Below are 26413 nucleotides of genomic sequence, written 5' to 3'. Positions count from 1 at the left end.
AGCTCACCCTCAGTGTAGAACTGGAGAGCTGAGTATTTATTCTAAAAATAAAATGTGAATTAAAATAGTACCTCCCCAAGGTGGGACAAGCCAAACTGGTAGGGAGGGGTAGGGCTGGAAGGGCTGTGGAAACTCCTGTTGGTGGCTGGCTCTTTGCTGCCTATTGTACAAATGGGAAGACTGGGAAGGGCGCTGCCTGTGGACACAGAACAAAAAGGCCTTGACCTGCACCCTGGGTCCACTGACGGCAGGTGCCAAGTTGCCCTTGCCCAGCAGGGGTGGGCACCGCTCTATCCTGTTCTAGGCCTGGTCCCTTTGTGAGGTTCTGCTCTACAACTTGAGGTATTTGGGTTAAAAGTGAGAGGGGTTCCCCAGCAACCAAAGTTGTCAGGTTACTGGGGGGTGGTGTTGCTTATTGGATGTGTGTACAGGGACATAACCCTTCTGGTCCCAGCCTTGGAGATGATTCCAGGAGAATATACCACAGTGCATGTGCACCCTAGATTCTTCTTCTTTTTTTATTTACTTATTTTTTTGTCCATTTTTATTCATTTAGTTGAGAGAGACAGAGAGAGAAAGAGGGAGAGAGAGAGAGAGAAAATGGGCACGCCAAGGCCTCCAGCCACTGCAAAAGAACTCCAGATGTGTGTGCCCCCTCGTGCATCTGGCTAATGTGGGTCCTGGGGAAACGAGCCTTGAACCAGGGTCCTTAGGCTTCACAGGCAAGTGCTTAACCGCTGAGCCATCTGTCCACCCCCCCCCCCCTTTTTTTTTGCAGTCGGTTCTCGCTCTAGCCTGGGTTGACCTGGAATTCACTATGTAGTCTCAGGGTGGCCTGGAACTCTAAGTGATCTTCCTATCTCTGCCTCGGAGTGCTGGGATTAAAGGCATGCGCCATCACGCCTGGCTTGCCCTAGAGTCTTACTGAAATTTGACTCCAGCCTGAGGGCCAAGCAATGAACCTACTTGCATTGGCAGCTACAACTTCCAGGGAGGCTGGTGGGGATTTACAGAGCACAGCAGAGAGGGCTGCCCAGTGCACCACTCCCTAGCAAGTCTGCACTGGCTCTCTGGGCTTCATCTCTGCACTTGCTGGAGTAGGGCCAGGTAAGGTCCCCAAAACAGTGAGGTTTCCTCCTTAAAGTACAAGACCAGAGTCCTGAAACCCTCTCCCTGCACTAGGAACACACAAGGGGTGGTGCCCAGGCCAGCCTGTGCTTGCTGCCTGTGTTGGGCTAGATCCCACAGGCAGCTGAGTCTGCTAGGGCCCTGGGGGATGAGTGGGTTTGGAGCCAGTGAGTTCGAGAGCCTGAGGTCTTTGGTCCTCTCTGGGAGCAGGTGTCAGGGTACCCGCATGTCCCCCTGCACCCTAGGGTGCACATCTGAAGGCCATGGAGAGCAGGCCTGGCAGGGAATATCGAGACCTCCCTGGGGAGGGTGGGAAGGGGTAGGTAGGGCAGGAATGAGGAAATGAAGCTATTGAGGTTCCCAGGCTCCAGGGTTAGAGGTGGGGGCAGGGAGCATATGCTTGCTGACACTCACAGGCCAGCAGAGGATGAGTGGCCTCGAAGCCTCATAACCTGGGGCTCAGGGTTGGGGGGCACCTGTCACTAGGGAAGGGATCCAAGGAAGAAGCAAGTGATTCACTAGTCAGCCAGCCCCATGTGTCATCCCTGTCCCCGTCCCCAGTGGCTATCGGAGTTCTGCCGGCAGTGCTGACGGTCCCAGGGGTAGTAAGAAGCCTTGTTTCCCAGGTTATCTCCAGGGAGCCCTGCTACCTCCACTCCGCCTGTGAGTCCCAGGCCCTTCACCAGTTCCCACTGCCCTGGCTGTCCTGCCCCACACGAGCCTCCTGGTTAGAGGCTGAGGGTCCTGAGCTGGGCTTTCCAACCAGGCTGCAGGAAATGGGGAGGAGCTGGGTCTTGGTTCTGCTACTTCCCAGTGAGAGTCTATAGGCAAGTTCCTTTTCCGCCCTGTGCCTCTACTTTTCCAGCCCTGAGATGGGTGTGTGGTTATTCACTTCTAGGCTGGAAAGGGCAGAATAGGAGATAGCCATAAAGCCAGACTCTTGGCCTCTGTTGTAGTGACTTTCCCGTTGTTGTGACAAAGCACCCGACCCTAAGCAGTCTGAAGGGGACAGCACGGTGTGAGCAGAGGCTGGACATCACCTCTGCCACGACAGGTGCAAAACAGCAATAGGAGAGTGAGCCAAGCTTTAGCAAGGGGTAGCTGGCTATAACACCCCTAAACCTGCCACCAAGAACACATAACCTCCAGCAAAGTTCCACCTCCTAAATTGCCACTAGCTGGGCATTCAGGACACACGAGATTATGGGGGATTACCTGATGCAAACCACCACATTGTAGAAGAGGTGGTGGAAACATTGTAAAGAGCCAAAGGAAAGGTAGGACTGCTTGCAATGCAATCTTCCAGACACATATTCATGACCTAGCAGTGCCTGACACACCCTACATGAGACCTTCATAACAGAAGAAAAAGATGACATCAGAATGGAAGAGAGACTAATGGGAAAGAAGAAGGGATTAAATGGAGGGTGGGATTGAGAAGGGAAGATGGGGATGGGGAAGGGAATTATCATGGTTTACTGTCTATACTGCGAAAGCAGTCAGTAAATAGTTAATAATGGCAGCCAGGCGTGGTGGCGCACACCTTGCATCCCAGCCCTCGGGAGGCAGAGGTAGGTGGATCGCTGTAAATTCAAGGCCACCCTGAGACAACATAGTGAATTCCAGGTTAGCCTGGGCTAGAGTGAGACTCCACTTCAATAAACCAAAAACCAAACAAGCAAACAGTCTCCTTCCTGAGAATTTCTAGGCTGGAAGACAAGAAGTCCAGGTTTCCCGGCCGGGGCTGTGCTCCGGTACCTATGGCAAGAGCATCAGTTTGCATCCCCGAGTACACGTTCCCATGAGCCTGGGATTGGTTGGGGCTGCCTTCCTGGGGCACAGTCAAGGGAGCAGGCAGCCAGTGGTACAGTCAGGGATACTTGGCAGGCCCAGATGGGACAATCCTAGGTTGGCTCAGGCCCAGAGCCCCGACTGCTGACCGCTCTGTTCTGAGGGAGGTGTTGCTTGGGGGCATCCCAACTCTCACTACTCAGAAAGTATCGAGTGCTTCCTTGGCAGTCCTGTTGTCCAAGCCAAGCTAGGGGCGGAGGAAAAGGGCTGATTTCCAGAGCTCCTTTGGACTTGACCAGCTATAACGAAGTGTGTGTGTGTGTGTGTTCATACTCATGGGATTTGCCAGTCCATGACAGTGTCCCCAAACTGAACTCTAGGATGGAGGACCTGTGCCCAGACGTCTTGCTTCTCTCACAAGCAGAGCAACCTGGGACTATTTACTTTGCCCCTCAAGCTCAGAGCCCAGACTGCTAGCATCTGTTCCCTGGTCCTCAGCCTATGCCTGGCCCCTCTAACCCCATTGCCCCTCCCTGTTTGGGGCTCAACTTGACTCCCTTCATGGCCACTCACTTCCTGGGTGCCTTCATGTGCTGAAGGCAGCCCTTAATCCCCGTCTCTGAGAGACAACTGTTAGGGACCCAGCACAGGAGGGCAGAGAGGTGTGGAGGGCCCAGGCCCAAGGCAGAGAGCTCAGGGACAATCAGCTGTGTGGATGCCTACTGGCCCAGGGGTAGTGTGGGAGGCAGGAAGGATGATTTGAGCATCCATTCCAGGCCAGGCTGCGTCTGGTGGCCTTCTGGCTTCTGTCTGACTTCTGGAGCAGCTCACAAGGCGGTGGCATGTGGGATTGTGTCATCTCGGCTCGGCCCGTCTGGGACTCAGTCATTTTTGTCTGTGATACAGAAAGGAATGCCAGCAGGGAGGGAGCTTGGGGACAGATGAGGCTGTCCACAAGGTCCTGGCGTGAGGGTGCCTTGGGTGGTGATCCGCCTGTCACCTCCACGCCTGCCCAGCCTCTCCCTCTTCCTTCCTTGCCTGCTTACCCTGGCTCCTTCCTTCCTGGCCCCAGGCCGCAGCAGGCCACATTCACTGGGGGAACACTGGTCAGTGTTTCCTGCAGAGCCCCTCACTACTGCCCAGGTGGGGGCAGGAGGCAGCAGGGTCTGAAGATGACGCTCCGGTCCTAGTTGTACTTACTTCCTTTGCTGTCGCACAGACACACACGGGGAAAAAAAAAAAAAAACAACTCCTTGGGAACTGCTGCAGCAGGCCTCAGGAGACACCCGCCGTCCATCCGTCACTGGGTCCTGGGGGAAGGGCAGGGCTGGCCTGCTTAGCGACACTGCGTGTGGAAGGCTGGGCAGGGGTCTGTGCTGGCTGCAGAGAGAACAAAGCGGCTGAGCTCCAGGCTCAGGGGCTCCCTGCCTTCTAGGGACTAGTGTGCTGGCGACTGCGGTCTTGTTGCGAGGATGGCCAGGGGCTCAGCCCAGCCTCCGGGGTCTCCTGTTCTTCTGAAATGTGGGTGTTACCCTGCCATTCCTGGGTCCTATGGGGTCTGGACCATTCATTGCAAAGGCTCTTCCTTTCTCCTTTCAGGGACAACCCTCCTTCTGTCTGAAAGAACAGACTCATCACCTACTCACAATTTAAACATTTTACTTATTTACTTGAGAGAAAGAAAGGGAGAGAGAGAGAGAGAGAGAGAGAGAGAGAGAGAGAGAGAGAGAGAGAGGGCACACCAGGGCCTCCGTCCACTGCAAACAAACTCCAAGCACTTGTGTACCTTGTGCATCTGGCTTACATGGGTCCTGGTACTGGGTTTTAAGGCTTTGCAGGCAAATGCCTTAACCACTAAGCAATCGCACCCCCTTCTGCCCCCCTGTACACAATTTTAAAACATTACTTGTTGGGGACCGGCAAGATGACTCAGTGGATAAAGTGCTTGTCACTCCAGTCAGAGTACCCGGGGTTGTTTCCCTGACTCTGTAAAAGAGCCAGGAGACATGGGGGACTTCTGTAATCCCAGCATGCTGACAGTGAGATGGGAGGGGCGGACAGAAGCCCAGAAGCTTGTCATGAGTGCAGCAAAGAGAAACAACTGTGAAAATGAGAGACCTGCCTCAAATGAGTTTTCTGACCTCCGCGCATGGTGGCACACTCACACCTAAAATAATTGGCAGGTGTCCTCGATTTTAACTGTAGTAATGTTTTGGATAGTAATGCATGCACATAGGTCAACATTTAAAAGGCACATGAATGATAAGATAAATCTCTTTATCACTCTCTCTCCCCTATCAAAATGACGTTTGGCCAACAACACAAGTACGTGACAGGTAATGTCACTGAATAACCTTTTCCTACAGCGGAATGGATGGGCTCAGAGGTAGGACGACCCAGAAACCAGGCCACTAGAAACCTTGGGCTTAGATGGATAGAATCCTCAGATAATGGAACCTTGGTATGCCAAGAAGGAGAAAGGTCAGGAGGGGTCCTGCTGCTTCTGGGGTGTCCGCCATATGTGGCACAATTCACGACCTTCTTGCTCCATGAGTCCACTGCTGGTCTGGTCTGACCTCTGGATTCAGACGGCCTGGTCTGGAATGCCAGCCCTGCACTTCCCCAAGTTACACAGCTGCGCTCTGTCTTCCTGTGTAAAATTGGGGGCATGATAGAGAAACGACAAGAGTGCTGCCAAGGCCAACCTGGCAATCGCAAAGCAGACTCCAGCACAGCAGGCCAAGCCAACAGCCTCTGTCCAGGGTCAGCTCCATCTCCAGGAACCCAGAGGAACCACAGGTTCCAGCACAGGAGCTCCTTGGGCTCAGGGGGCTCCCAAGCCTGAACCCCCCTCCATGACATCTTCCTTCCCCTGCTGTTCTGGCTGTCAAATGGGGAAAGGACAAGATTCCCAGGAGCGCTACTGCTCAATGCCAGCATTTGTCATGGGGAGGGGATCTACGTGGACTCATTGGCTGATTCCTGGAAGTCATGTCAGCTCAATGAAGAGCCCATGGCAGGGAGGGGCCTGAAGGGGTGGAAACTGCGCTTGGAGTCTTGCATCACTGCCGTGGTGAAAGGCTTGCCACTTTTCAGCAAGATAGCTAGGCTTGGGGTGGAGAGCCTGGATGCGGAAATTGCAGCAGGACCAGCGCTTCCAGGAAGCCCTCCTGCATTACACTCCTTGGGAGACTGCAGGATGGGAGCCCTGGTGGCCCTGGGTCCAGCTTCTTCCATGAGGCTGTATCTTCAGCAAGAAAGACAGGCCAGGTTCACTGGGTTTCTCAGAAACCAGGCCTCCCTTGACCTTGGCTTCCCCATCTGTCAAACAACAAAAAGGAGTTCTTGGCCTGTCTTCCTCCTGGAAAGAGGTGGAGGGTTGTAAGATGAATGGCTTCCCATGGGATGGGCGTGGGGCACTGCCCGCTGGTGGGTCCCTGCATATCTCAGGGCGGCTCCTGGTCAGTTGTCCTGGGCATCTCATGATCACAGGGAGGTCAGCAGACTCAGCCCTTTGCAGCTGAAAATGTCCTGGGCAAGTCACTTCCTCCCTTGGGAAGGTTGGGGCAAGGAAGGTGACAACAGCCCAAACCCACCTTTGCGTCCATTTCTGTCTCTGAGACTCGATTACTGCATCTGACCACAGATGTGTGGTGGCTCTGTTCAGTGTAATGAGCATGCGGGGCATCTCCAGGAAACAAGAGGGTTTGGGCACAGTCCCTGGTCCGATCCCAGAAGTGAAAGGGAAAAGCCAGTGTGTTGGCAGCCACAGTCAGGCCAGTGGGAAGTGCAAGTCATCTCACAGGGGGAAGTGAGCCCAGTGACAGGGGAGGGCTGGGGACACCCTGGAACGCCCTGGTTTTCCCCTCCAGGGTAGACCACCCCATGAACTGCGGAGTCTTTGTGCTGTGCCACCTGGCTTGGCCTCCTGCTATGTTCAGGTCTTCCACACGTGCCTGATTCACACCCAGCCTGGTCTTGCACCCTGGAGCCCTGTGGCAGATGGCTCTCTCCTCCTCCTTCGGCTTTCCCTCAGCTGCTGAGTGCCCTTCAGCCACCTTCCCAGACAGCCCAAGAATGCATAGAAAGGAGGGTCAATGAATCATCAGCCTGCGTTATTGCCATCCCCCCCCCCCCCACAGCAGAGTTGCCAGGGCAGGCCCAGCTCGACCTATTGCCCTGCAGGACAGGAGGGAAGGTTTAATCAAGTGACTAAGCTAGTAAAAAAGATTAGGATTTCAAAAAATATTTTATTCATTTATCTGAGAGAGAGAAAAAGGCAGACAGATTGATAGATATATATATATATAGAGAGAGAGACAATGGGTGTACCAAGGCTTCTAGCCACTGTAAACAAATTCCAGATGCATGCACCACCTTGTGCATCTGGCTTATGTGGGTACTGGGGAATCAAACTTGGGTCCTTAGGCTTCATAGGAAAGTGCCTTAACTGGTAAGCCATCTCTCCAGCCCAGGGATTTTTTTTTCTTCTTACATTGATAGAAAAGGAGTGGGAGATCCAGGCATGATGGTACACACCTTTAATTCCAGCACTCAGGGGACAGAGGTAAGAGGATTGCCGTGAGTTCAAGGGCACCCTGAGTCTACATAGACTACACAGGTCAGCCTGGGCTAGAGAGAGACCCTACTTGGAAATCCCCCCCCAAAAAGGAGTGGGGGACAGTGTCTTTGCTTCTCCCTGTAGACTCTTGCTTTCCTGATGCATAAATATAGCTAGCTACCTTCTGCTGTATCTGTGCCTGTTTCCTCATCTGAGAAAAGGGGATGGTTGGGAAAAAAAAAATCAATTTAGGAATATCAAGTACATAGAACACAACTTGGCAGCTTTGGAGGTCAGCAAAAGTCATCTGTCTGCCTTTCAGAAGCCGGGAGATGGACAGAGCATTGAGTATGGGTCCAGCCTTGCCATTCACTGCAGCCAAAAGATAGCGGTAATACCTGTTGTGAAATGCATGGATCAACAAAATGCAGTCTGTCCTCAAGATGGGATATTTTTGTTTGTTTGTTTGTTTTTGTTTTTCAAGGTAGGGTCTCACTCTAGCCTAGGCTGACCTGGAATTCACTATGTCATCTCAGGGTGGCCTCGAATTCATGGCAATCCTCCTACCTCTGCTTCCCGAGTGCTGGGATTAAAGGTGTGTGCCACCATGCCTGGCTCAAGATGGGATATGATTCAGACTTTAAATGAATAGAAATTCTGGGGCCGGAGAAATGGCTTAGCACTTAAGGTGCTTGCTTGCAAAGCCTGAGGACTCAGGTTTGATTCCCCAGAACCCATATAAGCCAAATATACAAGGTGGCACATGCATCTGGAGTTCATTTCCAGTGGCTAGAGGCCCTGGCACACCCATTCTATCTGCCTCTTTCTTTCTCTAAATAAATAAATACATAAAATATTTAATTTTGTTTTTTTCAAGGTAAGGACTCACTCTAGCCCAGGCTGACCTGGAATTCACTATGTAGTCTCAGGGTGGCCTTGAACTCACAGCGATCCTACCTCTGCCTCCCCAGTGTTGGGATTAAAGGATTGTGCCACCATGCCCGGCTTAAATAAAGTATGTTTTTAAGAGGTGGAAATCCGACCCCCATGCTACAGCGCAGACGAGCCTCAGGGACACTGCTGACTGACACCAGTGGTCACAAAAGGGAAAATGCTGTATCGCCCCACTCATGCGCGTCCCCTTGAGCAGACAGAGCCAAAGAGTAGATCTGGGGGAAGAAGGAAATGGGGATTAACTATGTAGTCTCGAACTCACGGCAAACCTCTTACCTCTACCTCTTGAGTGCTGGGATTAAAGGCATGCTTGAGAGATATTGTATAATGGGGACAGTAGTTCAATTTTACAAAGGAAAAAATTTCTGTGGATGGAGGGTGTTAATGCCTGGAAAACACTGCTAATGTACCTAGTGCCCTAATTATACACCTAACCTGACTAAAATGGTGCATTCCATGATATCATAATGTGTATGTGTGTTTGTGTGTGTGTGTGTGTGTGCATTACTACAATTAAAAACACAAAAGGGGGGCTGGACAGATGGCTTAGCAGTTAAGGCGCTTGCCTGCAAAGCCTAAGGATAAAGGCTCAATTCTCCAGGTCCTATGTAAGCCAGATGCACAAGGTAGCACATGCACCTGGAGTTCGTTTGCAGTGGCTAAAGGCCCTGGCACACCCATTCTCTCTCTCTCTAATAAATAAATGAAAATAAATATTTAATTAAAAATTAAAAACATAAAAGGGGGAGGCTGGAGAGATAGCTTAGCAGTTAAGGCCCTTGCCTACAAAACCTAACAACCAAGGTTCGATTCCCCAGTACCCATGTAAAGCCAGATGTGCCAAGTGGCTCATGCACTGGGATACATTGGCAGTGGTTAGAGGCTCTGATGTGTTCATTCTTTCCCCCTTTCTCTGTGTCTTTCTCTGCTTGCAAATAAATAAGTAAATATTTTTTTAAAAAAAAACATAAAAGAGCTTGCAAGATGGATCAGCAATTAAAGGCATATGCTTGCAAGGCCTTCCAGCCCAGGTTCAATTCCCCAAGCATCCATGTAAAAGCCAAACAGAAAAAGTGGAACAAATGCCTGATATTTAGTTTGCAGTGGCAAGAGACCCTAGTGTACCTACACACACCCTCACACACAAATACAATTTTAAGATACATTCAAGGGCTGCAGAGAAGGCTCAGCAGTTAAAGGTGCTTGCCTGCAAAGTCTGACAACACAGGTTCCATGAACCCAGACCAACACCAGGCACACAATGGCACACGCATCTAGAAGTCATCAGGAGGCCCTGGTGCAACCATTCTCTTTCTCTCTCAAATAAATACAAACATTTAGAAAAACGCAAAGAAGGAGCAGGTGTGGTGGCACATGCCTGTCACCTAGCACTTGGAAACAGGAGGATTGCAAGTTACAAACCAGCCCAGGCTACACAGTAAGATCTTGTCTCAAACCAGCCAATCCCAAAGCCATAGTCAGCATTGCTACTGGAGCAGAGGGAAGAGGTGACCTTAGGTGGTGTGTAAGGAGCTATCTGTGGCTCCTGGCCAGGTGCTGGCCTGTTGGGCCTTCTGGGCTGGCCGAGGGGCCATTGCTAGCCTGCTCCTGCCCACAGCCCCACCTCTCAGGCCCTGGGGAGCCAGGGAATGGGACAGCAGCTGCCCTGGAAACAGCCTCAGGAGCTTCTTTCCTGTCAGGGTGAAGCTCTTGGCTGGCCTCTGCTGCCCTCTGGAAGTGCTTGCCATCTTGGGGATTGTCACACAGGGTTAAAATAGCTCCTACTCAATGGGGCCTCTCTGATCAGCAGCCCTTTGACCTCCATGCAGCTTCATTTTCAGGTTTCCCTTGTGTTGGGGACTTTGTGCAGGACCTTGAGCCCTTATCCAGAACTCCGAGAGGGAACTGCCTGGGTGCCCACACAGGGACAGGCAGCACTTGCTTCTGCCAGTCTTGACCTGGCTCTGGGTGAGCCACTGTGGACAGCTGGGGATGAAGTTGGCAGCCCAACATCTGCCCTGTGCAGATCTTGCTAACCATAGGCTCTGAGCAGATGTGGGATCTTGAAGGCCTGACTCCCTTCTCTCTGTCCGCATTTCCCAATCTATTTGTGATTAGCAGGGTGGATGGGGTGGAGTCTGGTGGGGTTGCACAAGGAGCCACAGCTGCCAGCCCAGCCAGGAGGCAGTGGACAAGCGTCCTGGATGCCCATCCTCTCTGTCCCTCTAGGTCCTCTAGATGGAGGAGGACTGGGTCTGGCCTCTAGTGTCCCCCTAGGGTACATGTAGAACAGAGCCTGGGCCTTGTGGCTGTATGGGCTCATGTGAAAAATGCCGTTCCTGTGGGTGGGAGAGGGTCTCAAGGAGAGAAGAGGTGGCATCTCTGTCTTAAGACCGCCTCCTGTACCTGCCTTCCACAACCCCCTAGGGACAGGATGGGGGACACTCCAAGCCCAGACCTGGCATTTGGCCACTGCTCTGTAGGAGGAAGAGGAAGTTCTTAGTTCCCAGGGACACCCCCTAAACCTGACCCCTCCACTCAGCTGCCCCTCCCTACCCACAAAGACTGGTGCTCGGGCTGGCAAGGGAAGGGGAAAGAGGGCCCAAACAAAAGACGGGGAGGAGCTGAGTTCCAGCTACAAGCAAAAGGGAAGCTGGTGCCCTGGGAAATTCCTAAATGAGCCGACCCTTTCCAGGGGGCAGGAATTCCAGGGGATGAAACACCCTTCTTCTCACCGCAGTTCAGCTTTCCACGGCAGACCCTCAGAAATGGCATGCAGATGTGGGGACACCGAGGGCCTGGCCCAGCCCCAGCCAGGGAAAGTGCATCAATCGAGAGCCCTGTGAGCACCTGGGCTGAGGGTCACTCTCACTTATTTCTGTCTGCCTGTGTGACCAGATAAAGTCCTTCACTTCTCCGAGCGCATGCATGGTCCTTTCAGGGCTGGAACAAGAGAGGGCCCAAGAACCCCTCCAGTGCCCGCACTACGCACAGCAGCCCGATCCCCTTTGGACACCAACTCCAGGAAGCCCACCGCCAGGCCTCCAGGGACACGGCGATGTGCAAAGGGCGAAGAGCCCGGGGTTGGGAGACGACGCTCCCCGAAGCTGGGATAGGTGCGGGTGGTGTGACGCGGGACAGCGGCTCTGTGCGCGCCCCAGCCAATCAGAGGCCGTCGTCGGACAATGGCCCGGCGCCAGGTGGAACCGGGGGGCCCAGATGCCCGCCGCGCGCCACGCGACCCCGGGCCCCGCTCGGCCCCTCTCGCCTCGGCCGTGGGGACAGCGACTCCGCCTCTGCTCTTCGCAAAGCCGGCCCTCGCCGACCCCCGCGACCACCCGGGCCTTGGCCTCTGCCCTCGGGTTTTCCGCGGTTGCGGCCGGTCGCGCAGGCGGAGCCGGGGGCGGGGCCTGCGGCTATTTCTAGCCGTGCCCCGCCGGAGCCTCGACCGCGGCAGCCTGTCCCCGGACACAGTAAGTGACCTCCGGCCGCCCCGCGCCGCGTCCCTCCCGTCCCGACCCCGGCGATTTCCCCAGGGAGCGGCCTGGCGCGGCCCCGGAGCCTGAACCAGGGGGTCAGATGCTCCCAGAGACCCTGGCCTCGGGAGACCCCCCACCACCCCCGCTGGGGGAACCCGCGTCTAACGCTGAGCGGCGGCTGGCTGGCGTGGGGCTCTGTCCTGAACAGGTCCGGGGCAAAAGCCCAAGTCTCAGGTTTACTGTAGGAAGGCCCAAGCCCCCAAGGGGCTCCCTGCTTGGGTGCCCTTATCTGGGAAGTGGGTGTGATGCCTCTCAAGTCCCCCCCACCCCCCCCACGGCAGAGGCCGGCATCTAGGGGATCAGTGAGGTTCTCTGTGAACTTCAGCCCTGAACCTGGGAACAGGGGTGGTGCCTGAGATGAAGGAGGTGAACGAGTTAATCCATGACCCTCTCTGAACAGCCCCTTCCTGCCTCAGTGGGCCCGGCCAGGGCTGGTGCTTGAAGGACCGCCTCCCCTGCGCTCAGAGCTGTCTGCTCTGCAGTCACAGGGACACAGGAGACTCAAGGTTCCTGAATCGTCCTAACTCGTGGTCTTGCTACATCCTCTGAGCAGCACTGTGTTTTGGGGGGAAGGGTGGCAGGTGTGTGTGGGTGTGTGTTGGGGGCTCATCCTTATATTACTGACGGCCAAACCAGGTGGTAGAGGCTTACACCTTTAATCCCAGCACTCAGGAGGCTGAGATAGGATTACTGTGAGCTCGAGGCCAGCGTGGAGACTCGGGGACAGAGTAAGACCCTGCCTCACAAAACCACAAAGAAAAAAAAAAAAGGAAGGCAGCATCTGGTCCTGACACTGGGGAGAAGCGCAGCTGAGCATACAGCTGGCTATATGGTGTTTCTGTTTCAGCCACCTTTGAAGGCGAGACCCAGGACAGGTCAGGGCTGCCAGAGGCCTCCTGCCACGCAGCGGAGAAGGCAGTGGTGTCGGTGGGACCTGTAGCCAAGACCGTGCAGGACTGAGACTCTTGGGCAGTGTGAGGCAAAGTTGCCAGGCAGTATTGCTGGTCTGGGTCCCCATGTGGAACGGCAGAAGGAGGGAAAAGGGGGCAGGCATTCAGGGTGGGGCGGAGGAGCAGTCCCACTGGCCCGACCAGCTTCTATGTGTGCTTGGCAAGCAAAGAGGACAGACTGGGAGGGGCAGAGGTACCTTGTGTCCTAAAGTCTGAGTGGTGCTAGGTGGACTTCTCAGCCCCGTTGGCACCGGGAAGACACTGAGGTCCAGGACTGGGGACTAGGTCCAGAGCATCTGGTGAGGGTGGCAGGGACCCAGTCTTTCTGTCTAAGGTAGCTCTGGCCAAGCCCCATTTGTGGGACAAGCCCTCAGGAACTGGGGTGGCGCAGGCCTCGTGTGAGCATCCCATGCAGGCTGTGCCTGGGCAAGCACCTCTTTTCTGTAGTCTCTTTCCCCATTGCGGTGGGATGTCCCCTCACCTGCCTTGCAGGGCTGTTTTGGGGTTACTCTAGGTCATCTTGATGAATGTGAGATGCAGCCCGCGGTACTTATTCTGAGGTGGGGCAGGAAGGTAGCCCTTTGTTTACAGGGCATGCCTTTCGCCATGGAATCACATCCCTGCCAGCTCCGTCCCTCAAGATTAGCCATACCCCCCCTGTGGTGGTCCTCCTCCCTCTGACAATGCAAATGTAGCGAGGGATGCGGAGGGAGGGGGAAAGCCAGGCACTGGGCCCAAATGACCTGACATCTAAACCCAACCTGTTGACCACAGAGCTATTTTAAGCGAAATAGCACCCTTTCTGGGTGAAGGAGAAGGGATGGGCAGCCGGGGAGGGCACAGAAACGGAAGCGGTGTGCGAAGATGAAGTCATTGGATTGTGAGCAGCTTGGGTAGAGTGGAAGCAGGCGGCCTGGATTCTGGCTGGAGTTGCTGTGTGACCTGAGGCACGCCTGTGTCTTGCTGAGCCTCTTGCCCCTGCTGACATGTGAAAGGATCAGGTCCTGTTCGCACTCTGGGAAGTCTGATCCCCAACACAAGCTACATAGGGAACAAGGCTCTGCTGTCCTCGTGGTCCCAGTCAGAACAGCTGTGTTTCTGCGTGAGATGTCATTCCATGACCCCAACGCTACACAAGATCTGTTTGAAGAGAGGAGGAGGAAGCCTGGTGCTCTGTCCTTGACCTTTCTGGACCTGTTCTTGCTGGCCAAAGGGACAGCAGCCTCTATTCTACCTCCTCAGGGTCTGATGAGGGCCGGGAGATTCTCCCTGCGTTCCGGCTCCCTCCAGGAGGCTGCACCATCAAGGAAGGATTTGCCCCAGTGCAGAGAAGGGCCCTTGGTCTGGGAGGCCCCGGGGTTCTGGCCTCTTCCCTTCCTCAGGGATGATTCTTGGGGGAGGGGACTCAAGGGACATTGGAAGATGAGCTGTGGGTCCTGGGGCACTCAGTACTCAGGAAATGGGGGAGGCGGGGGAGGGGAGAAGATTGGACAGGTGAAATAGAAGGAGCATCATCAGCGCTGTGGGCTAGCTGTGCATTCAGGCCCGGGGCTGTCTCCTGTGTCCTCTGACCCTTCGTTCCCTACCCCTAACCTGCAGGCCTGAGCCGGGTGATGCTGAAGATGATGACCTTCTTCCAAGGCCTTCCTGGCCAGCAGACTGTTCCAGGAAACCTAGACTTCCCCGGAAGCTCCCCAAAGTTGCGCTCCACATCCGAGGCCGAGGCTGAGGCCTCCATGTCAGAGGTCTCTGAGGACCTGGTGTCACCACCCCTGGTGGCCGCGGTGGTGGCCGCAGACGGAGAGGAGGAGGAAGCTGCAAAGAAGGAGAAGAAGAAGCCGAAAGGACTGGCCAGCATGTTCAGTGTGCTCACCAAGGGGAAGAAGAAGAAGGGTCAACGGAAATCAGCAGAGCCGGAGGGCGAACCCAAGTCTGGCCCGGGGCTGGACGGGCCACTGCCCACAGGTAGGTTTGGGGTGCTGCGTAGAGCTGGCCCGGGCTGGGGCTGGGGGCTCCAAGCAGCCAAAGAACCACTTAGCCTGGGGGAAGGGGGGGCGCGAGTGGGCGGGTGGCCTGGGCTGGGGGAGCAGGGCGGTGGGTTGCCGGGCGTAAGGCGCGCGTCTGTGCACCGCAGTGGAGGAGCTCAAGGCGGCGCTGGAGCACGGGCGGCTGGAGGCGGCGCGGCATTTGCTGGCGCTGGAGCGCGAGCTGGCGGCGGCGGCGGCGGCGGGCGGCGCGGGCGCCGAGGAGCTGGTGCGGCGCCAGAGCAAGGTGGAGGCGCTGTACGCGCTGCTGCGCGCCCAGGTGCTCGGCGTCCTGCGGCGGCCGCTGGACGCGGCGCCCGAGCGGCTGCGCCTGGCGCTGGCCGTGGTGTCCGAGCAGGAGCGCGAGGACCGCCGGGCGGCCGAGGCCCCCGCGGGGCCCGGGGAGGCGGCGCTGGCCACCACGCGCCCGCGGCGCTGGCTGCAGCTGTGGCGGGACGGCGTGGCCGAGGCGGCGGCGGAGCGCCTGAGCGCGCGTCCGGCCGCGGTGCCCGACGGCCGCTCGGAGGCCGAGCTCGTGTTCCTGCACATGGGCCGCACCATGAAGGAGGACCTGGAGGCCGTGGTGGAGCGCCTGAAGCCGCTCTTCCCCGCCGACTTCCGCGTCGTGGCCACCTACGCCGAGAGCTACCACGAGCACTTCGCCGCCCACCTGGGCGCCTTGGCAGAGTTCCAGCTCTGCGAGCGCGACACCTACCTGCTGCTGCTCTGGGTGCAGAACCTCTATCCCAAGTGAGTTGGTGCCAGGGCTGGCCCGCCCTCCCCCCGACCCCGGGCGCGCGTGGGCACGGGGCACTGGGCTCCAGGGGAGAGGCTGGGTCGGCCGTGTCCTGAGAGTCTTCCGATTCCGTGGGCCCCAGCCACATTCCCGCAGCCGAAGAAGGGGGACTCTGTCATTCATTGCAGTCTGGGGAGGGGTGCAGCGGGGCTGGGAGGGCTGTGACCAGGGACGAGGGACCCTGGAGGTTAGAGCAAGGGGCCTGGGAGGAGACCAGGTCTGGGGACGTCAGGGAGCCTTCAGTCCGTGGTCAGCTCGCAGTTCAAAGGATGCACGGTCACTCAGGGAGGAGGCAGAGCAAGGATGGCAGGGAGGGCGAGGTTCCCGGCAAGGGGAGCGGCATTGAGGAGCAGGGCTGTGGCAGCTGCCCTGTCTGGGGTCAGGTGTCCTCCAGGGAAGTTCCCTGTTGGGCAGGGTCTCCCTGGGAGCCTGTTGAGGTCTGGAGCTCATGAGGCCAGAGACATCTGTACCAAAGGAAGGCAGCTGGTACCCAGGTGGGTCCAGCCTCAGACATCCTCTGAATGGCCCAGATTCCATGGATCCCTGAGTTGCCTGCCATCCACACTAGCTGCCGGGAAGCGGCTTGTGTTGCACCGTGAAAATGCCCATGGCAATGGAGACTAGGGATTCTTAGTGAAGTGGGTCCCTGACCACAGTGTGAAGTCTGCTGAAGAATAGCTTGAGGAGAATATATGTGTGTGTATGTATGTATGTGTGTGTGCGTGTGTGTGTGTGTGTATATATATATATATACATATATACACACACACACACACACACACACGCACACACACACAAATATATATGAAAGGGTCATTCTTTTTATTTTTGTTTTTTTCGAGGTAGGTTCTCACTCTAGTCCAGACTGACCTGGAATTAAGTCTGTAGTCTCAGGGTGGCCTCAAACTCATGGTGATCCTCCTACCTCTGCCTCCTGAGTGCTGGGATTAAAGGCCAGCTGGGTCATTCTTTTTTTAAAAAAATATTAAAATTTTATTTTATTTTTATCTTTTTAAAACAATACACACATACACAGTGTGTGTGTGTGTGTGTGTGTGCACTCTCTGAGTGGCATAAGGACTTTTCCAGTGGTCAGGGACATTGTTGGCGGGCCAGCCTCCAGTGGGAGGGCCAGAGAAAGGGCACAGCAAGGATGGTAGGTGAGGAGCCAGCAGGGCACAGGGAAATGATCACAGGTCAGGTTCTGCCAGATGGACAACACTGACCCGGTTTCCTGCCGACTTGTCCTGACTCACCAGGAAGTTCCAGGAACTCATAGCCGCTTCCTAAATGCTTTTTGTCTGTAACACTCTGGGGTCTCCCAGCCTGGAGCTCAGTAAAGTTAGCAAAGTGAGAAACTAAGATTAGCCTGGACATAAAGTCCAAGAAGGCATTGTTGAGGTCTTTGCAACCTCAAGTGTGGCCCAAATGTATCTAGGCTGGATGAGGAGCCCAGAAAGGGTCATTCTTTTTATTTTATTTTTGTTTTTTCGAGGTAGGTTCTCACTCTAGTCCAGGCTGATCTAGAATTCACTATGTAGTCTCAGGGTGGCCGCTCCTCCTACCTCTGCCTCCTGAGTTCTGGGATTAAAGGCGTGTGCCACCACGCCCAGCTGGGTCATTCTTTTTTTAAAAAAAGTATTAAAATTTTTTAATTTTTAATTTTTTTAAAATCTTTTTAAATATATATATATATTTGAGAGAATAGGCACAGTAGGGCCTCCAGCCATTGCAAATGAATTCCAGATGCATGCATCCCCTTGCACATCTGGCTTACATGGGTCCTGGAGAATCCAACTGGGATCCTTTGGCTTTGCAGGCAAAGGCCTTAACCGCTAAGCCATCTCTCCAGCCCTAAAATTTTATTTTACTTTTATTTATTAGAGAAAGAGAATGGGAACGCCAGGGCCTCCAGCTGTTGCAAACGAACTCTGATGCATGTGTCACCTTGTGAATCTGGCTTATGTGGTTATTGGAGAGTTGAACCTGGGTCCTTAGGCTTCACAGGCAAACATCTTAACGTCTAAGCCATCCCTGCAGCCCCTCTTTTTAAAAATTTTATTTATTATGTGTGTGCATACACCCACACATACACACACATACCAGTGTCTCTTGCAAAAAACACCTATCTGGCTTTACTTGGGTAGCTGAGGAATTAAACCCTGACCCCCAGGCTTTGCAAGCCAGCACCTTTAGCTGCTGAGCCATCTCCCCAGCCCCATTTTGAAGCCGTTTTGCTTTTGTATGTGTGTGGTATGCGTGATATGCTGTCCCGTGTGTGTGGGATTGTGGGATACATATGCATGTGGAGGCAGAGGCAGACACCAGGCATTTATGTCCGTTTATTGCTCTACACCTGATTTGAGACAGCCTTGCTCATTGATTTGGCTAGTTTAGCCCATGAGCCCCAGACATTCCCTGCCTTCCTCTCCCCAGAGCTGGGATCACAGGCACAGACCATGACACCTGGAATTTTCGGTGGGCTCTGGGGATCCATCCTTAGACTCTTGTGCTTGAGCAGCAAGCATTCTACCCACAGAGCCACTTCCCCAGCCCTGGAGAGCATCATGCTTAAGGCGCAGGCAAACACTGGCCTTAGGAGATGCCTGGGCTGGAAAGTCCTCCTTGGAGTTCTGAGTCCCTTGAGGCATTAGTGAGGTCCCTGGGGCCATTCCAGGGCATCCCTCCCTGCCTAGCAACAGGGCTGGCCTGGAGGGGCTTGCAGGGCTGGCTCCCAGGACCACTGGGTCAGGAGTTGGTTTGTGTCTGTGTGAGAGGGAAAGTTTTGGAAGAGGGGGAGGATCAGATTTGAAAGCTGGCTCTGGGTGGTCTGAAGGCATTGTTGGGGGCTGGGACAGAAGCAAGGGGCATGGAGGAGGCTCCTGCAGTGCGCCTGGCAAGAGAAGGTAGGGCCAGGTTGGGCCCTAGAGCGGTCTGTGGGCCTGTAGATGGGGAGAAAGAGGAGGCATGATAACCCTGGGGGTTGTTGAACTGAATCAAACTGAGCCGATGAGGAGCCATCAGTCTGACACGGGGCCAGGAATAGGGAGTGCATAGGCTGTGGGTGTTTGACTGCTGGGGAGTCACCTCTGCTGGAGGGATGCTGATGAGGGCTTGCAGCTTTCCTCATGCCAGCCTTCCTCTGCCCACAGTGACATCTTAAACAGCCCCAAGCTGGCACCAGAGCTGCAGAGTATCAGCCTCGGGAGCCTCCTGCCCCCCAAGCAGATTCGGTTGCTAGAGGCCACTTTCCTGTCCAATGAGGTGGTGAGTCCGGTGCTGGGGGTAGGGTCAGGCAGGGTAGGGTTAACAGGGAGAGGAAGATGTAGAGATGTGACCCAGGGCTCTGGGAGCTTGGTGGCAGGGTCAGTGTTAATGATGACCTTTTCCTTCTGTGCCTCAGACCAATGTGAAGTCACTAATGGCCCGAGCCTTGGAGCTGGAGTCACAGCGCTGGGCCCAGGATGTGGCCCCCCAGAGGCTGGATGGCTACTGCCACAGTGAGCTGGCCATCGACATCATCCAGGTACCACAGACCGTCCCCTCGGGCACACAGTACAGAGGGACGGCCCATTCGTTCCTGTGTACGTGTTCGGCCCTCCTCTGAGTGCCCCCCCCCCCGTGTTCCATCATGCCCCCCCTTTCCTTTCCTTTGAGACCCTACCACAGCCCACATCACCCACCGCCCTCTGCAGATCCTGTCCCAGGGCCAGGCTAAGGCTGAGAACATCACTGCCGACGTGGGGATGCAGATAAAGCAGGTGCTGCTGGTGGAGCTGGCGGCCTTGCTGAGGAAGTGAGTGCGTCTGATGTCACACAGGCCCCAGCACCTCTTACAGTCATGGTCCTCCCTCATGCCTCACGGCATAAGGCATTCCAAGCTACATCAGCCATGCCTTGCCCCTGCCAGCCTCCACCAGGGGTTCTTTGTCCCTGCCCTGCACAGAGCACTGAGAGCCTCTGGTGGGCTGACCTCCAAAGAGAAGTGCTGGTACTTCCTCAGCCTGTCCCCGCCGCCAGCAAAGCAGCCTGTAGCTTTACAGAGGGAGCACCAAGAGGGACCCAGGCCCTGCCACCCACTCCTTCCCATGACATCTCCATCCTCACTCCTACCCCACAATAATTTGGCTGCTCCCCATTTCTGAGGATCCCTTGAGCTGAGCATGGCACTGAGGGCCTCTCGGCTATAGAGGAAAACTGGGGGCCCCAGAGCAGCCAGCACTTCTCTAGAGAGGCCTGCTGGTCAGCCCGTGACATGACATTTGGGCACTAGTGACCTGTGGGATGTAGGTGACAATCAACTTGAACCGTGCGGGGGTCAGCCACAAACCCAGAAACTGGGAGGAAGGGTGGCTGCCAGTGTCTGTGTTGGTCCTGAAGACGCTCCTCGCCCATTCTGCCAGCTACCAGCATGCCTTTGATGAATTTCTGGAGAGAGGCAAACTGCTGAGAAATTACAGGGTCAACATCATTGCCAACATCAACAACTGCCTGTCTTTCCGGTGAGGGTGCTGGAAGGCTTTACCTGGTGACGAGACAGGGCGGCTGGGAAGTGGGGCATAAGGTTCTCAAGGCCTGGGAGGAAATGAACCAGCCAGGAAGGATTTCCCATCAGCTTATCACTATAGCAAGTCCGAGGTGAAGGAGGGGTGGACAGCTGGGGAATTTGCTTCAGGCAGAAAGAGATGTGCACGGAGGCTCTGGGACTGGATCCTACAGAGACTGGGTAGCCACTGAGGATGACGGCGTGAAGAAATAAGTCAGGAGGGTCCAGGACTTACTGCATGGGGCTGTGGGCTGGGCAGGTTGGCATGACCTTCCTCCTGACACTTTCTAGGACATCCATGGAGCAAAAGTGGCAAATACCTCAAGATTCCCCAAGCCACCTGCTGGACCCCCTGAGAGAGCTCAAGAGGCATGGCTTTGACACCCTGCTCCAGAGCCTGTATATGGACCTGAAGGTAGTGGACACCTCAGCCTCATCCCCTTAGCGCCTGAGCCTGGCAGGAGAGGGAGGGCTCCAGAGAGCAGGCTGGTTAGGGGCAGGCAGAAGGCCCATGGAATGCACAGGTGGAGCGATGCACTGGTGCTGGGGGTGCCCAGGTGCCCGAGCCCCAGAGGGCTCTCCACCGTATCCCACCTGACTCCCTGTCCTGGACTTGGCCTGGAGGGGTCACCAGCACTCGGAGCACCTGGAGAAGGCTCAGTGCCTGCGACCATGGTGAACTCCCAGCTCCTGGGGCTCAGGGTCTTTGACAGATGGGTAGTAAAGAATTAAACTGGGTGTGGTGGCACACACTTTTAATCCCAGCACTTGGGAGGCACAGGTAGAAGGATTGCTGTGAGTTCGAGGCCACCCTGAAACTATGTAGTGAATTCCAGGTCAACCTTTGCTAGAGTGAGACCCTACCTTGAAAAAACAAACAAACAATAAAAGAATCTACAGAAGGAGAAATGGGAATCCCTCAAAAGGCAGAGGAGGGGTGCTGGAGAAATGGCTTAGTGGTTAAGGCACTTGTCTGCAAAGCCAAAGGACCCAGATTCAACTCCCCACTACCCACGTAAACCAGATGCACAAGGGGGTGCATGCATCTGGAGTTTGTTAGCAGTGGCTGGAGGCTCTGACACACCCATTCTCTCTCTTCCTCTCTCTCCCCCTGCCTATTTCTCTCTCTGTCAAATAAATCAAGAAAAATTAAATTAAATTTTTAAAAAAAGGCAGAGGAGGGATTCTCTAGCCCAGTGTTCATTCATGACCAGAGGCCAAAGGCAGCCAGTGAGTATTGAAGGGATGACCCTGGATGACTTGGCAGAGAACTCAGCCAAGTACAAGGCCTTGTTTATGCAGGAATTTATTTATTTAAGAGGGAGGCTGTGGAAAAGGCCTCAGGGCTGTCCTGGCTCCTGAGCTGGATGACCTTGGAGAAGTGTACACACAGTTGGCCTCCACTTCCGATCTGAGAACTGTCCAGCTCCTGGGAAGTCCTTGAGCCCCTGCTGGCTGTGAGGGTCCCTGTGAGGGTGTCTGCAGCTAGCTGCCCTTCCTCTTTGGGTGTGACCAGACATCCTGCCTCTCACTTGATTCAGCCACTATTCAAGAAGTTCACGCAGACCCGCTGGGCGGCGCCTGGTGAGACCCTGGAGGAAATCATTGCTGTGGTGGGCTCCAGGCTGCCTGAGTTCTTGCAGCTGCAGGACTGTTTCCGGGAGGTGAGGAGGCCTGGGAGTGGGTCTGGGAGCGAAGGCTAGCTGGACGTGCATGTCACCTGCGTGTGTACCCTGCCCCACGTGCTCTCACATGAACCTGGGAGCAGGCGTTCGGGCTTACCACCTTCCTCCTCATCTGCCTGTCCCTGGGGCTCAAGGGAGGAAGTGAGCTCCCCTCTGAAGGGGGTGTCTCACTGTCTCCCCCACCCACTGCCCGCCCACCCAGGAGCTCATGGAGGCCGTGCACCTGCACCTGGTTAAAGAGTACATCATCCGCCTCAGCAAGCGGCGCCTGGTCCTCAAGACAGCGGAGCAGCAGCAGCAGCTGGCAAAGCACATCCTTGCCAACTCTGACGCCATCCAGCACTTCTGCACTCAGAATGTGAGCCCCCTACCCACCCACCCCTCCTCCTCCTCCTCGCAAAACCCCTCAGGCCCAGAGGCCTCTCCAAACCTGGCCAGTTATTGCCCTGAGCCTCTGTAGCCCCCAAGGACTCAGAGGAGCGGGACAGCCTTCCTCAACCAGCCCTGTGCCTACAGGGCTCAATGGCAACCTGGCTGCACCCTGCCCTCCCCACACTTGCTGAGATCATTCGCCTGCAAGACCCCAGTGCCATCAAGATTGAAGTGGCCACGTATGCCACCTGGTACCCTGACTTCAGGTGAGATTGAGGGGTTCTAAGGATCTGGAGCAACTGGTCTGAATCTTCTAGCTCCATTGTGTTCAGGGCTGGGAATAGAGTCTCTTCAGGACTTGCTCAGCTCAGCTCAGCTCTGGATGCTCCATCAAGCTACAGTCATGCTAGGTGGTGACATGACAGGAACTCGTGAATTCACTCCTTGCCAGAGTCCTGTGAAGCTGACACTATCTCCATCATATAGCTGAGGCCTGAAGAGCTGAAGGGTGACATAACTAGTCATTACAAAATCAGGCAGTGTGTCCCACAGCCCATGCTCTTACCTTGATATGATATTGTCACTTAGAGGGAAAGAGAGACCTGAGGGACTAGAGTCTGTCATTCAGCCTGGAGTCCCTGGGGCTTGAACCTGTGCCTTGTTCTCTGGTGTTCCTGTTAGAGAATGGAGCTGCCTGAGGACCTGTTGAGCCATGGACACTGTTTCTTCCTAGAACAGAGAACCCAGCAGTTCTCTAACAGGGTAGGGAATGTTTGCATTGGTCGCAGTTGGGGTTGACTTAACAGCCTAGACTACTGTGGTTGATCCATTCCACTGACCCATTTATCTGTCCCCTTTTACAGATGCCTATCCATCCAAATATACACAAGAGGGGCTAGGAGGATGGCTAAGCGGTTAAAGGTGCTTGCTTGCACCAAGGCTGCCAGCCCAAGTTCATTTCCTAGACCACCTATGTAAGCCAGATGCAAAAAGTGGTACAAGCATCTGGTGTCCATATGCAGCAGCAAGGGGTCCTGGTGTATTACCTACACACGTTAAATGAATAGAAACTATACAAACAGGGCTAGAGGATGGCTTAGCAGTTAAGACACTTGCCTGCAAAGCCAAACGACTCAAGTTCAATTCCCCAGGACCCACGTAAGCCAGAGGCACAAAGTGGTGCATAGGTCTGGGGTTCCTTTGCAGTGGCCGGAGGCCCTGCCATTCCCATTCTCTCTGTCTTTATCTCTCTCTACTTACAAACAAACAAACAAACAAACACCTATCCATTCATTTAGCCATCTATCCATCCTTCCATGCAGTTATCCATCCATCCCTTTGTTTATTTTTATTTATTTGAGAGCAACAGACAGAAAGAGAAAGAGGCTGAGAGAGAGAGAGAGAATGGGCACACCAGGGCCTCCAGCCACTGCAAATGAACTCCAGATGCATGTGCCATCTTGTGCATCTGGCTTTCGTGGGTTCTGGGGAATCAAGCCTTGAACCAGGGTCCTTAGGCTTCACAGGCAAGCGCTTAACCACTAAGTCATCTCTCCGGCCCCCATCCATCCTTTTGCTTATTCATCCATCTGTCTACCTACCCATTCATTTTTCTGTGCAGTAATCCATCATCATTCTGCTTACCTACCTGTCTACTTACCCATTACTTACTCACCTATTCATCCCACCAATAATAAACTAATTGTCATATGGTGCCAGGCTCTGCTGTAGGCTCTGCATTGCAGAGGAGTATAGGGTGGTCTCAGTACCTTTCTCGTGGTAGTTCACAGTCTGGTTAGGGCCAGAGGTAATGATCACAAACAAATAAGACAGCTCCAGGTTGTAGCATTTAACCGACATCCTGAGTTACAGGAGGTGCTGACTCCAGGGCTAGGAGAGCCTTTTGGGGAGGTGACATTTAGCTGAGACTTGAAGGGTGGAGAGGAGCCGGTCACCCCAGGGGCACAGGCCCTGATGGACTGGCAAGGTGGAGGCCAGCAGAGCAAGGGTCCCTACTGGGCAGAAGGACTGGCTGCAGGTTCTATGGCCAGGCCTCACTGGGGAGGGCGAGGGGAGGCACGGGCTATGAGCAGGGCTGCCGGTGACCATTGGAGCTGACTAGATGCTCTCCTTGCCAGCAAAGGCCACCTGAATGCCATCCTGGCCATCAAGGGGAACCTATCAAGCAGTGAAGTGAAGAGCATCCGGAATATTCTGGACATTAACACTGGAGTGCAGGAGCCCTCCAGGTCCCTATTTTCACTTATAAAGGTTGCTTAGCTTTTCCTGTTGTCTGACTTGTGAGTGAGCACCCAGCAAGCACCGGGCCCCACACCGTTTTGGGACAATCACCGCTGTTGGTGGTGGCTGCCTCAGCTGGTTGCTGTTCAATGGCATGGCCCACGATTCATCCTGGGCCTCCTGCATTCTGCTGCTGCCACCCAGACCTGTCTCTGGACCAGGACCTGGCAGCTGAGCTGGGGCAGACCCCGTTTGCTTATGTGTCCAGTGGGACTGTGGAGAGCTGACGTGTGAGCAGGCAAAACACTTCTTGTCCATGATGGTTGATCTTGAGCGCACTCTAAGGGGAGTGAGGGTCCAGAGGGTGTGGCCATGGGGCAGGGGTCCTGGGCCTCTCTGGACCACCACCTCTCCTCCCACTGTCTGTGTTCAAACAGTCCTCCTTTGGGTGGCTGATGTCCCTTCTAGCTCATAGGTTCTAGCTCATGTGTCTTGTTTCCTTCAGCGTGAGCTAGGCAGCAAGTCTATTAGAACTGGAAGAGAAAGAAGGAAAAGTTAAACTCTTATCTGGAGTTTGGAAGGGACCTGTGGGGTGCCATGGTGAACCAGGGCAAAGCCAGCTTCAGCCGCACTCCCTCAGTGGCCTGTGACCCCACAGTGGCCTCTGGGCCTCAGCTGCGACCCTCCTCTGTACTCAGTCTCCCCCCCCCCCCCGGGGGGGTAGGGTTGTCCTCGGAGACCTTGGCATCCAGCACACCTGGGCCCAGGGGTGGGGCAAGTTCTGTGTCAGTCTCCTGTTGGTGCTGAGCCACACGCTTCAGTGGGTTAGAACCGGAGCTTTTCTCATGGTCTGTGAATCCGCAATATGATGCAGGGCTGACGCGGAGGTGTGGTTAGGGCCCACCCCTTTTGGAGGCCCTGGGGAGGTCTTGCCTCTGGCCCTTCCGCCTTTGAGGCAGTGAGGGCTGGCTGCGTCCCTCAGGTCGCTGAGGACCTCTGCTGCCCTCTTCTACTTCTAAGGATCCTTCCCATTACGTGGAGCCCAGCCGCCCTTCCAAGATCTCCCTGTTTGAGGCTTAGCTGATTAGCAACCTTAATTCCATCTGCAACTTTAATTCCCATTTGCCATGTCACCCAACAGTCAGGCTCTGGGGATTAGCAGTTGAATCTTCTTGTGGGTCATTATCTTGTCCACTCCAGCCTCCATCTATCCCCCGCCCCGCAGGGCCTACACCAGGAAAACAGGAACTCAGTTTCCCCCTTAAGGCCTCTGCCACCCCACAGACCTTGCCTCTCTCTAGCCATGAAAAGCCCCCCTCCGCGCTGACCCAGTATGGACTGTGTCTTAGGGGTGGCTGGGCATTGGCCTTCTGGGCGCACCCCCTTTCTCAGGTACTGCTTCACAAAACTCTGTGAGTGACACAGAAGGGCATTTGTCTTTTTGAAGGAGTTAGCTTGTGTGGTGGTTTTTATATTGTTAATATATTTTTATAATGTGACTTTTGTATGTCTGTACTCAGGACAGGATCTGTGGTTTTGTAGATTTATATAAAGCTGATTTCAAAAGTGACTGTGGAGTGGTTTATTTGGGGATCTGCAAAGTTGGAATGGGGATGGCGGCGCCTCTAGCCGCCTTCCCGGTCTCTGGGTCTCGGGTTGTCCCCGTCCCCTCTCCCCCTTCTCTGGAAGGGCGGGCGCGCAGGATGTGGCCTGCCACTCCACCCGGTCTCTCCTCCCTGGTGGATGGGACTGTCACCGTGCGGACGAGGGGCTGGCGGAAGGGTGGGGCGCCGTCATTAACTCCAGCTTGGGACCCAGTGGGGACT

At 54.9% G+C, this 26413-nt stretch overlaps 1 protein-coding gene across 2 annotated transcripts; it reads left to right on the top strand.

Annotated features, from left to right (window-relative positions):
• The first annotated feature begins 11893 nt into the window (after window positions 1–11893).
• On the top strand, window positions 11894–26157 carry Tnfaip2 (TNF alpha induced protein 2). Of its 2 annotated transcripts, none has more exons than XM_045155305.1 (12): window positions 11894–11907; window positions 14523–14888; window positions 15058–15697; window positions 18896–19010; window positions 19147–19269; window positions 19439–19539; window positions 20147–20245; window positions 20581–20704; window positions 21831–21953; window positions 22177–22332; window positions 22491–22612; window positions 24485–26157. In XM_045155305.1, the coding sequence occupies exons 2-12, from the start codon at window positions 14537–14539 to the stop codon at window positions 24624–24626; spliced, it is 2097 nt and encodes a 698-aa protein (XP_045011240.1). In that variant the 5' UTR covers window positions 11894–11907; window positions 14523–14536; the 3' UTR covers window positions 24627–26157. The 2 variants fall into 2 exon arrangements, with proteins under 2 accessions (XP_045011240.1, XP_045011239.1); XM_045155304.1 differs by lacking the exon at window positions 11894–11907 and adding an exon at window positions 13898–13924.
• The last annotated feature ends 256 nt before the right edge of the window (window positions 26158–26413 follow it).

This window comes from Jaculus jaculus, chromosome 7 (genome assembly GCF_020740685.1).
Source record: "Jaculus jaculus isolate mJacJac1 chromosome 7, mJacJac1.mat.Y.cur, whole genome shotgun sequence".
NCBI classification, from domain to species: Eukaryota; Metazoa; Chordata; class Mammalia; order Rodentia; family Dipodidae; genus Jaculus; species Jaculus jaculus.
The sequence above is the reverse complement of the archived record's forward strand: the minus strand, read 5'-3'. Positions and strand labels throughout refer to the sequence as shown.